Source organism: Crocuta crocuta, unplaced genomic scaffold (assembly GCF_008692635.1).
Source record: "Crocuta crocuta isolate KB4526 unplaced genomic scaffold, BGI_CrCroc_1.0 scaffold503, whole genome shotgun sequence".
Taxonomy (NCBI): Eukaryota; Metazoa; Chordata; class Mammalia; order Carnivora; family Hyaenidae; genus Crocuta; species Crocuta crocuta.
This window is the reverse complement of record NW_027527143.1, coordinates 777930-790361: the sequence shown is the minus strand read 5'-3', so window position 1 is coordinate 790361 and position 12432 is coordinate 777930. Positions and strand designations below refer to the sequence as shown.

General features: G+C 41.6%; 1 protein-coding gene across 1 annotated transcript in view; it reads left to right on the top strand.

Annotated features, from left to right (window-relative positions):
• The window catches only part of MCCC2 (methylcrotonyl-CoA carboxylase subunit 2), a 65725-nt gene that overhangs the window by 29411 nt on the left and 23882 nt on the right, over positions 1–12432 (top strand). The window contains exon 7 of the mRNA XM_077760148.1: positions 7520–7633. Within this exon, the coding sequence (XP_077616274.1) occupies positions 7520–7633 (114 nt within the window). The remainder of the gene's footprint in view (positions 1–7519; positions 7634–12432) is intronic.

Sequence of the window (12432 nt, the reverse complement as noted above, 5' to 3'; positions counted from 1 at the left end):
CATTTTGATAGGGAGCACTAGCTTCTTTACTTGTTGAGTTCCTTCTTTCCCCCCCAGCGTTGGTTTTTATTTAACGTTATTAATCTTGCCCGTTGTAAATCCACTTAATCCACTTAGTTCTAAGATGTATATCTCTTGACAGTCATATCTCTGTTATTCCCTGTATCTTTGCAGTGGTAAAAATGTGAACAGATTCCTAGCACCTGGAAGGTTTAAAATTTTTGCTTTTGCTGTTGGGGAAAAAAGCAGTTACATAAGGCACCTATGCACATCTATATTCTCTTCTGTTTCATCTTTCCCTCCTTTCTGGTATGTTTTGGAACCCTTTTTTTTTTGCTTTTGAAGTTTAAAAACTTGGCATACTGGTGTCCAGTGGTCTTGCTTGGAGTCTCACGTCCTGAGGATACCTTTCCTGGGCTTTCTTCAAATCCATGCCTGATGTCTTAATGACCTTGGAAACATGCTTCCATTATTTTCTGGATCATGACTCCATGTTGCTGGCTTTTGAAGGGTGAGGCTTATAATTCTCTTCAGAGGTGGGATCTTTGTTTTTTTTAGGTCTCACATCACCATTAATTTTTAAAATTAGTAGACAGGGCACCTGGGTGACTCAGTGGGTTGAGTGTCCGACTCTTGATTTTGGCTCTTGTCGTGATCCCAGGGTCGTGGGATCAAGTCCTGCGTTTGGCTCCACGGTAAGCGTGGAGCCTGCTTAAGATGATCTCTCTCTCCCTCTGCCTCTCTCCCCTGTGCACACGCTCTCTGTCTAAAAATAATAATTTAAAATAATTTAAAAATGAGTGGTCGTCTGGTGTAGCTGGATCTTTGCCCTGCTGCATTACCTCTCGTCCTGTTTCACTGTAACCCTTTAGTGCACCGGGAACAAAGTGTTTCCACTGTGGCTAACGGTGTGTTTCTTCTGAAACAGGCATTATTCGTCTGGCCATGTGGAGGCACAGCTCCTTAGGCCTTTCCCTTGTGTTTCTTTAGCATCCCTGCCTCTTTATTCTTGTTTTGGAGATGTACTTAAAATTATTTCAGGTGTTCCTGCTTCCGTCTCTCCATCCCTGCCCCCACTTCCACCCTCTTGGCTTAGCTTATTATTTTTTAAATTTATTTTCCTTTTTCTTTGCTTCAGGTCATGGTAATTGTTTTGAGGAACTTAGGAAGGCACTGTATCTCTCTCTCTTTCTTTTTTCCATTCAGAAAAGGTGGTTTTATTAAACCACATGGATAGGACCCATGGGCAAAAAGAGCTGCCCATTATTTTTTAATGTTTATTTTTGAGAGAGGGAGAGAGAGCGCACGTAAGTGGGGTAGGGGCAAGAGAGAGGGAGACATAGAAACCGAAGCAGGCTCCAGGCTCTGAGCTGTCAGTATAGAGCCTGATGTGGGGCTTGAACCCACGAGCCATGAGATCATGACCTGAGCTGAAGTCAGACGCTTAATTGACTGAGCCACCCAGGTGCCCGAAGAGCTGTCTGTTATTTCAGTAATGCATTTCAGCTTGTCCATGAAGTCAAATAGGACTTGGCAGGGGAATGAAATCATGCTGATTGCTTTGAGGCTGATAAAAAGGAAGAAGTAGGATATTCTTGGTAAGGTGAACTTTTTATATCTGTGCACATTTCAGCCTGTCTATTTAGCACAGATAAGCATGAGTACTCCAGAATCAGTGGTGTGGTCAGTCAGAATAATTGAGAAGGATCTTAAATTTTGGACAGCTATTGAACTGATTGTGAATTTTTTGGCTTTAAAAAAAATTTTTTTTAAATGTTTTATTTATTTTTGAGACAGATAGAGAGCATGAGCTGGGGAGTGGCAGAGAGAGGGGGAGACACAATATCTGAAGCAGGCTCCAGGCTCTCAGCTGTCAGCACAGAGCCCGATGTGGGGATTGAACTCCAAACTTTGAGATCATGACCTGAGCCAAAGCCGGACACTTAACCAGTTGAGCCACTCTGGCGCCCCATGGCTTTTATTCTTTTAATGGAGGCTGTGTAGGTAGAGGAAAAAAACAATGTGATACAGGCAGTATTTGCTTTCCACATTTACTTGGAATTGAACAAGAAGTGAGATGAGAGATTTAAAAACATTATATTTTTAATGGCTTTTCCATCAAGCACTTGAAACTTTTCCCCCCTCTCAGTTATATTACATTTATCACCGTGTACCTTTGAACTGGATAGCCTTCTGCAATTTCTCAGTGGAAGGATAGAGGTCTGGAGTTCACACAGCTTTTCAGAATTAGGTATAAAACCTTGTGACTCTCTCTCAGTGACCCTTTCTGTAGGGCAGGCTGCTGACCTATAGTATGTAATTTGGTTTTGGTGCAGTGAGAACCAGTCTCTATTTGTTTAGGCAAGACCTGGCAGGTAATGAAATTTTGTCTGAAGTTTTTGCAGACTCTTACTTTTGTTTTGTAGAATCTCATTTCCTTTTTTTTTTTTAATTTTTTATGTCTTTATTTTATTTTGAGAGACAGAGATAGAGAGTGAGCAGGGGAGGGGCAGAGAGAGGGAGAGACACAGAATCTGAAGCAGGCTCCAGGCTCTGAGCTAGCTGTCAGCACAGAGCCTGATGTGGGGCTCAAACCCATGAACTGTGAGATCATGACCTGAGCCAAAGTCGGACGCTTAACTGACTGAGCCATCCAGGTGCCCCTTCTCTTTTCCTTTTTTAAAAGAATTTTTACTTTTTTATTTATTTTATGTACTTAATTTCTATTTTTTTAAGTTTATTTCGGGGGGGTGGAGAGAGAGAGAGAGAAAACGCAAGTGGGGGAGGGGCAGAGAGAGAGAGAATCCTAAACAGGCTCTGTTTTCAGTGTAGACCCCGTTATGGGGCTCGAACTCACGAACCATGAGATCATGACCTGAGCCAAAGTCAAGAGTTGGATGCTTTACCAATTGAGCCACCCAGGCGCCTTGTTTTTTATTTTTTTAAGTAGGCTTCAGGCCCAGCACAGAGCCCAACGTGGGGCTTGAACTCACAATCCTGAGATCAAGACCTGAGCTGACAGCAGGAGTCAAACGCTTAACCAACTAAGCCACCCAGGTGCCCCACATGTCATTTCCTTTTTCTCAAAATTTCTGCCTGTGCCTTCTGTGGCATTGATGGCAGGCCGTGTTCCACTCATTACACCTCCTTCTTAGCCTTCTTGCTGCTTTCTTGCTCTTGATTCAATGATTCAATTCTTGAGTGCCCATGGACCTCCTCACCCTGTAGGAGGGAACTCTTGGCTTGTCCACATTGCAGGAAGCCCACCTCATGGGTGCCTGGGTGGACTGTAGCCTCTCATCAGAGGTCTTGGAGGATGTCCTGTGTTCTGATGCACATGAGAATCACTGTCCTGTCTCCCCTGATTTGGTGCATGTGTTGTGCCCCCAAAGCAAGCCACATCTATACCCTGAGTGTGCTCACATCAGGTTATGCTCATGCATCTTACTTATGTCCTTTTAATGTCTTCTTAGTAGACAAAGCAGCAGAATTTTCTTCCTGGGATTCCACATCATTCATCCAGCATGGTCAGTGTGAGATCTTTGTTGTAGCACATACAGATGCTTTGGGACAGGGAAAGCCATTGGAGCTGTTTGGCCCTGGGATTCCTGTGCTTGGTGAGAAGAAGGAGCAGACGCAGTGGCAGGGCTCTTTTTGGTGGATATTCCCCTGTGTTGCAAGTAAGTGCATGGCTGATAATTAAATGACAAGATGAGGAGACTCTGTGACAGTGGTGACTTCTGCAATCTAGGGCCTTTTATTTAATTTTTCTATTATCAGAATTTGCTTTAGAAATACTAAGTTTAGTGTCTGTGAGCTACATGGGACTAGCATTGCCTGTTTCTTTTTTTTTTTTTTTAACATTTGTTTACTTTGAAAGAAAAAGAGAGCGTGTGAGCAGGGGAGGAACAGAGAGAAAGAGAGTGAAAGAGAGAGAATCCCAATCAGTCTTCACACTGTCAGCACTTGAACCCACGAACCATGAGATCATGACCTGAGCTGCAACCAAGAGTGGGACACTTAACTGACTGAGCCACCCAGATGCCCCTACCCTGTTTCTTATTGATGAAAAATTTGAGAATTTTGATTCTTATAGAATTAATAATTCCAGCTCTTATTTTTTAAATTTTGTAATAGCTTTATTAAGATCTTAATTCACATACCGTACAATTCGCCCGTTTAATATGTACAGCTCAGTGGTTTTTAGGATATTCCCCAAGTTGAGGCAATTTTAGAACATTTGCATCACTCTGGAAGGAAATGCCATATCCATTAACAGTCACTCCCCATTTCTTTCTGGTCTCTCCAGCCCCTGGCAATCATTCATCTTTCTCTATGGATTTGCTTATTATCCATTTCATTTGAAAGGGATCATATAATAAGTGGCTTCTTTAATTTAGCATAATGTTCTCAAGGTTTACCCGTGTCTTTTGTTTCTCCTTACTCTCTGGGGTGGTTCATTGTTCTGTTTATAGTCTGTCTCCCATCTCTGTAATAGGGGAATGGTTTATAGATAGATATGCTGAAGGGCAGCAACAACAAAGTATTTCTTTCTTTCTTTTTTTTTTTTTTGATGTTTATTCATGTTTGAGAGGCAGAGACAGAGCATGAGTGGGTGAAGGGCAGAGAGAGAGGGAGACAGAATCTGAAGCAGGCTCCAGGCTCTGAGCTGTCAGCACAGAGCCCAACGCGGGGCTCGAACTCATGGACTGTGAGATCATCACCTGAGGTGAAGTCAGATGCTTAACCAAGTGCGCCACCCAGGCACCCCAACAGCAAAGTACTTCTAGACAAAGACCATCCCAGGGCTTCAGATATGCTTCAGTTGTAGTTACTTAAAGTAGATGGTTTTTGATCAAACTGTATTAGTTATCTATTGCTGCAGAACAAATTACCCCAAAACTTGGTAGTTGAAAGCACCATTTTTTACCTCGCAGTTGCTGTGGGGCAGGAGTCTGAGCACAGCTGAGCCGGGTCCCCTAGGTCTGGGTCTCACGTAGCTGCAGTCCTCTGCAGCTTGCACTAGGAAAATCGCCCCGGCTTGCTCACGTGGTTGTTGGCGTGATTCAGTTTTCTGCAGGTCTCACTCAATTCCCTGCGAGTGGTTGGCCAGAAGCATCTCTAGTTTCCTTCCCGAGTGGGCATCTGTATAGAGTAAGTCCCCTCATGTCAGCTGGCTGCATTAGAGCAAACAGGCAAATGGGCAAGGGAGGAGGCCAACAAGATGGAAGACACAGTCTCTCATAACTTGATCAGAAGAGTGACAGTTGTTATAATCTATGTATTAGAAGCATGTTACCAGATCTGCCACACACTGAGGGGATGAGATTATACAGGACGTGGATACCAAGAGTCAGGGATCGTTGAGGCCATTATCAGTTCATGTTGGAGAAGTGGATTGTTGCTTTCCTTGGCTTTGGAAGTGCTTTGGGAAAAAACGCATCTGAAGTGCCCTTAGGAATATGGTAGAATTCCCTAGCATAGATGCACTAATAACTTACTAGCAATTCACTTGTTAAACTTTTCTACCAAATAGGTAGGTCTTTTCTCCCCGAGATGGCATAATGACATTCAGGCCCCATTTCCCTCATTTTTGTCTTACTACCTTTTGACCAAACAGATTCTTCTTTCCTTGTTCACCACCTACCCCACCTTCCATCTTTGTCTCTATGAATATTTTTTTTAATAAATATTTTTATTTATTTCTAGGAGACAGAGAGAGAGACAGCGTGAGCAGGGGAGGGTCAGAGAGAGAGGGAAACACAGACTCTGAAATAGGCTCCAGGCTCTGAGCTGGCAGTCAGCACAGAGCCCGACGCGGGGCTCGAACCCACAAACCGCGAGATCATGACCTAAGCGAAAGTCGGACGCTTAACCAACTAAGCCACCCAGGCGCCCGTCTCTGTGAATATTTGCTGACAGTTGCTATTCCTTCCTTTTGCTTTCAGTTTGTTTCGACAGAACCCTGCTATGCCTGTTTAGTTCTTTAGGTCTTTTGAAATTTGTCCCTTTTTAGATTTTTCCTTCACTGTGATGGTTCTCTACTTCCTTGACTTTTATTTTTTTTTGGTACTGAAATAGTTTGTATCTGCTGTTCTTGTACAGAGAACAGGTTGATAAGGTGAAATCATATCCATTATTCCTGATAGAACCTTAAAGAAAAGCCCATAAAATATTTCAAAAATGCAGAAAGAACAGAGAATAGTACAATAACAAAATGGAACACTCATGTACCCTCCACATGGATTTATAAAGTGTTAACATTTGTTTGTTTTTCTTCCCCTAAGATTTTTAAAGAACTTACTTATTGACAGTTTGTTTATCCGTTCAAATGCTGTGTTGATGGATGTGTTGCTTATTTGCTACTTTCATGAACAGTGTCACAGTGAAGGTTTCTGGCGCTCCTTTCCTTGTGCAAGAACTTTTCTATTACTTTGAGACTAACTTCTGTGTGATTGATAAGCAAACTGAACGCATGATAAACTCTTGTAATATGTTGGCAGTGCAGTGTTGCAGCCATTTTTAATAACATATGTGAAATAGGGGAAAATGGTTTTTGTGACTACTCTAGTAAAAGGCGAAAGATTTATGCGATCTGAAGAGGAACCAGAGTATTGTGACTACTCTTTAGATGGAAAAATGTTAACTTGTGCTGCCTTGCATCTTTGGATTGATACTAGTGTACATTTTCATTTCACAATGGGTATTTGTATGACTGTAAGAAAACTAATGGAATGGATATTGGTATTAGTAGCAAAAACTGCTTTCATATGGTAATTTAAGAAAATAGCCATTACATACTTTGTAAAATTTTCTCTGGTATTATTTATTCCTACTTAGGCATAATCAGCCAAACCCATATTTATTCTTTGTGTCTTATTAATCTCTAAGCAAGAATTTTTTTAAAGCTTTATTATGGAAAATTTTAAACACCCACAAAAGTAGAGAAAATAATACTGTGAATACTCACATACACATCACCCAGGTTCCATACAATTGACTTTCTTTTGAATAAAATTTTCAACTGTGATGCTAACATTAGTTTTATATTTACAATGTGCTGTATTGTAACACGCAGTATTAAAACTCACTTGGAGAATTATTTCAGTATTCCTGGGAGGTAAGTGGTAGTTGTTGAGAAGATTTATTATGCATTTCAACACAGCATTGCTGATCTTTGGGTGGCTTGTGGAGTTTCTCCTCTCAATCAGTCGATCAGGCTAATGGTCTAAATGGCCAGTCTTCTTTCTCACAGAGACAGACTTATGTTTACATAAGTTAGGTTTATGTTACAAAAACATAAGTTTTATAAAAAATGTGACCTAAACCCTTCAGAACGCTTTGATAGAAGTAGTTAAGAAACTATTCCAAACATTCAGAGGACCGTTTTTAAAATGAAATACACAGGCCAGCTAGTAACATCTTCTGGTACTGCAACATTTATGGGACCATAGATCTAGAGACTATAATTAACTGTGTGAGCTGTACCTCATGGGCTTCTTGTCTGCTTGAATTCCAGATAGCGGTGGTCATGGGCTCCTGTACGGCAGGTGGCGCTTATGTGCCTGCAATGGCTGATGAAAACGTCATTGTGCGCAGGCAGGGTACCATTTTCTTGGGAGGACCCCCATTGGTAAGAACATAGCTTTGATTGATTGACTGATTGAAGTAAAATATGCCTAATATGAAATTTACCATTCTAACCATTTTTAAGGGCACAGTTCTGTGGCATTAAGTATATTCACTTTGTTGTGCAGCCATCTCCACCATCTACCTCCAGCACTGTCTCATCTGCTCCAGCTGAAAATCTGTACCCAGTAAACACTTAACTCCCTACTCTCCCCAACCTCCACTGCCCCTGGCTACTCCAGTTCTACTTTTTCTAGGAGTTTGACTACTGTAGGTACCTTGTACAGGAAAGAATCATACAATATATATCCTTCTGTAATTGGCATATTTTACTTAGGATAATGCCCTCAAGATTCACTATGCTGTTGCATATGTCAGAACTTCCTTTTTAAGGCTGAATAATATTCCATTGCATGTATATACCATTTTGTTTATTCAGTCGTCCATCAGTGGAGTTTTGGGTTGCTTCCACTTGAGGGTGTGGTGAATAATGCCACTGTGAACATGAGTATACAAATATATTTGTTTGAGTGTCATGCTTTCATTTATTTTGGGAGTATGCTCAGAAGTGGAATTGCTGGAGCATGTGTTTAATTTTTTGAAAAATCATTTCTTTCTATTGCTGAATAGTATTTCATTGTATGGATAGGCTGCATTTTGTTTATCCATTTGTCAGCTGATGGTCATTTGAGTTGTTTCCAGTTTTTGTATATTATGAATAATGCTGCCATGCACATTCACATCCAGGTTTTTTTTTTAAGTTTATTACTTATTTTGAGAGAGCGAGCGCGCACACACACCTGAGCAGGGGAGAGGCAGAGAGGGAGAGAGAGAATCCCACACAGGCTCCGTGCTCTCAGTATGGAGCCTGATGCGGGGCTCCAACCCGTCAACCGTAAGATCATGACCTGAGCTGAAATCAAGAGTCAGACGCCTAACTGACTGAGCCACCCAGGCGCCCCTACATCCAGGTTTTTGTATGGATATGTTTTCCTTTATAATGGTTATGTGAGTATAATTGCTAGGTCACATGGTAACTCTGAGTTTGACATTTTGAGGAACTACTGACCTGTCCAGAGCATATTTTACATATTTTACATGCCTGGCAGCAGTGGGCGAGGGTTCTGATTTTTCCGTTTCTTTGCTCACAGTTGTTATTGGGTATCTATTTGATGATAGCCATCCTAGTGGTTACCTCCTTGAGGTTTTGATTTGCATTTCTCTAATGGTGAGTCATGGTGAGTATCTTTCATGGACTTGCTGGTCATTTGTGTATCTTCTTTGGAGAAATATCTATCCAGATCCTTTGCCCATTTTTAATTTTAATTTTTTAAGTTTATTTATTTTGAGAGAGAAAACATGCAGCATGTGTGTACATGTGCACAGAGGAGGGGCAGAGAGAAAATCCACGCAGGCTCTGCACTGTCAGCCCAGAGCCCGAAGTGGGGCTTGAACTCATGAACCATAACATCATGACCTGAGCTGAAACCAAGAGTTGGACTCCTAACTGACTGAACCAACCAGGCGCCCCAAGATCCTTTGCCCATTTTTTAAATTGGGTTATTCGGCTTTATTGAGTTGTAAGAATTCTTTATATATTCTACACACAAGTCTCTTTTCAGATATTTGATTGTACATATTTCCTCTCTACGGATTGTCTTCACTTTCTTGATGGTGTCTTCCTTTGAAGCATGCACATTTTTAATTTTGATCAAGTCCACTTTATGTGTTGCTTTTCTCTTTTTGCTTGTGCTCTTGATGTCACCTATGTGATGGCTTTGCCTATTGCAAGATCATGGGGATTTAATACTTTGGTTTCTTCTCAGTTTTATAGTGTTAGCTCTTACTTTTAGGTTTGTAATCCATTTTGAGTTAATTTTGGGTAGGACATAAGGAAGGACATTGTTTTGTATGTGGATATGCAATTGGCGCAGGATCCTTTGTTGAATGGCTGATGAAATCTTTTGTCTTTTTTTTTTAAATGAGCCAATTAATTCATTCAACACGAGTTTCTCAAGCATACTGCTTTTTACAGAGAGAGAGTAGGGGAGGGGCAGAGAGAGAGGGGGAGAGAATCCCAAACAGGCTCCATACTGTCAGCGTAGAGTCTGATGTGGGGCTCGAACTCACAAACTGAGATCATGACCTGAGCCCAGATCAAGAGTCAGAAACTTAACCGACTGAATTACCTAGGTGCCCTACTTATTTTTTCTTCTATATCAGTTGCAGTGCAGTTTGACTCAGGGTCAATAACAAGCTGATAGATCGTTAAGTGAAAAAAACACCAAGGTGCTTGCACATATGTCGACTTTTTTGTAAAATGGGGGAAATTATACATGTATGCATATGTATAAGTGTGCATATGCATATAGTGTATTTGCATATAGAAACTCTGGAAAAGATACAGTAAGCATAGTTTAAACACAGAGGAAATGGAACAGGGTGGGAAAGAGACCTTTGAGTCTTTTTTCTTTTCTTTTTTCTTTTTTTTTGCTGCACATAAACATTTTGAAACCTTTGTCTGAGCCTTGTGAAAGTACTACTTTTCAAAAAGGTTAAGTTTTTATAAAAAGGAACAGTGTAGAATAGCTATGAGAGGTGCTCTAGATTTCTAATACTAGCAATCTCTATGAATAACTAGTAGCGCCAGCTATATAATTTGCAGACCTCAGTGCAAAGTGAAGCTATGGGACCCCTTGTTCAAAAAGGAAGAAAGAAATACTAAAATATAAAACATTTTCCTCCTGTGGTACCTTTACCTGTCATGGTGGTTTTTATTTGCTATTTAAGGACCTGCTCTGTCAAACGTGGAATACACCCCTTCTCGGGCATTTGTGCTTCCAGTGGGCCCACCATTCACCTCCTGGTGGACATATGACCTCCAAGGGTATGCAGCCTCCGCTCCAGGAAGTGCTTGGTAACCAGATGGGCAGAGGCCAAAGGCTCTCCCTTAGCTCCCACCTCCACTGAGTCATCTGCTAGAGAATACACCTCAGCACCGCCAGCCCAGGATCCTGATGGTGCTGCTGGGCTCCACCCTGAGGCACCAGGGGGTGCACGCCTGACCCCCCATTCTTCCTGTGCTCATGCCAGTCACTAGGTGGGGGTGGGGAGGACCAGAGAGGGCAGAGCTCAGGGCCCACGCACCAGGTGTCAGGGAAGCAGGGAGCCAAGAACCCCTCCCAATGAGGTGGTGGTAGACAGACCAGGCAAGAGCTCTGAACCCCAGCACATAAGTCCCATCACTCTTCATTAACAGAATGCAAATTCAAAGATAAAATTAGAATTTCAGGGGCATCTGGGTGGCTCAGTTGGTTAAGCATCTGAATCTTGATGTCAGGTGATATCATGATCTCATGGTCATGGGACCTGCTTAAGATTCTCTCTTCCTTTGTCTCTCTCTCGCTCGTGTGTGTATTCTCTCTCTCTCTCTCTCAAAAATAAGTAAATAAAAATCAATAAAATTAGAATTTCAATAAGGTAACCACTGAGCATTAAGCCCTGAAGCACAGGGCCCTTCTGAGAGTGAGGCTCCCGGGCACCCTTACTGGCCATCTGCCTGTGATGCAGGACTGAGGAGTAATGTCATCCTAGGCTCTTGTCCGTTCCCTCTTTAATCAGCTCCATTCTGGTGTTGTTCGGTGATGCAGTCTTCACTCTGCTGTGCTTGTGTCACGATCTGGCCCCAGGCTTCAAAGGGATAAAGAGAGGGTAGGTGAAGACACAGGTGATTACTATGCCTTACAACAAAATGTCCCATGATTTAAGTGAAATCTAAGAATATTATATAAGAGGAAGAATGTTGAGGATATTCTAGAATTGAAATATCCATACAATGGAATATTCTGATATATGCTACAATATAAACCTTGAAAACATTGTGTCAGATACAAAATGAGAAGCATTGGGGCGCCTGGGTGGTTCAGTCGGTTAAGTGACCGACTTCGGTTCAGGTCATGATCTCACGGTTTGCGGGTTCAAGACCTGCGTCGGGCTCTGTGCTGACAGCTAGCTCAGAGCCTGTAGTTTGCTTCAGATTCTGTGTCTCCCTCCCTCTCTGCCCTTCCCCTGCTCATGCTGTCTCTCTGTCTCTCAGAAATAAATAAAACATTAAAAAAAATTTAAAAAAAAAAATGAAAAGCATTATATAAGTCTGCTTCTATGAAATATTTAGAATAAGCAAATTCATAGAGACAGAAAATACATTGGTGGTTTCCAGGGACCAAGAGGAGGGTAGAATGGGGACTGTCTATAATGAGCATGGGCTTTCTTTAGGGAGCGATGAAACTTCTAGAAGTAGGTGGTACTGATGGCTCCAAAGTCTCGTGAATACACTAAAAAACAATGAATTTTATTCTTCCCATGTGAATTTTGTGGTATGTGAATTCTCTCTCAGAGAGTAAATTTATTCCTTTAAAATTCTGTCCAAAAAATCATCTTTGGTTTTGGAATAGTAACACAAATTTATTAAAATGAGTATGTTAAAAACAACATGCACTTGCTTTGATGTGAAATACGTGTGTTTTCCAAATGATTGTGTTCATTTTTAATAAATTTTATTAAGGATCCAGTAAGCCTGAAGAGCCGCTATTTTTTTTTTTAATTTTTTTTTTAATGTTTTATTTATTTCCAGGAGAGAGAGAGACAGCATGAGCAGGGGAGGGTCAGAGAGAGAGGGATTCACAGACTGAAACAGGCTCCAGGCTCTGAGCTGGCAGTCAGCACAGAGCCCGACGCGGGGCTCGAACTCACGAACCGCGAGATCATGACCTAAGCGAAAGTCGGATGCTTAACCGACTAAGC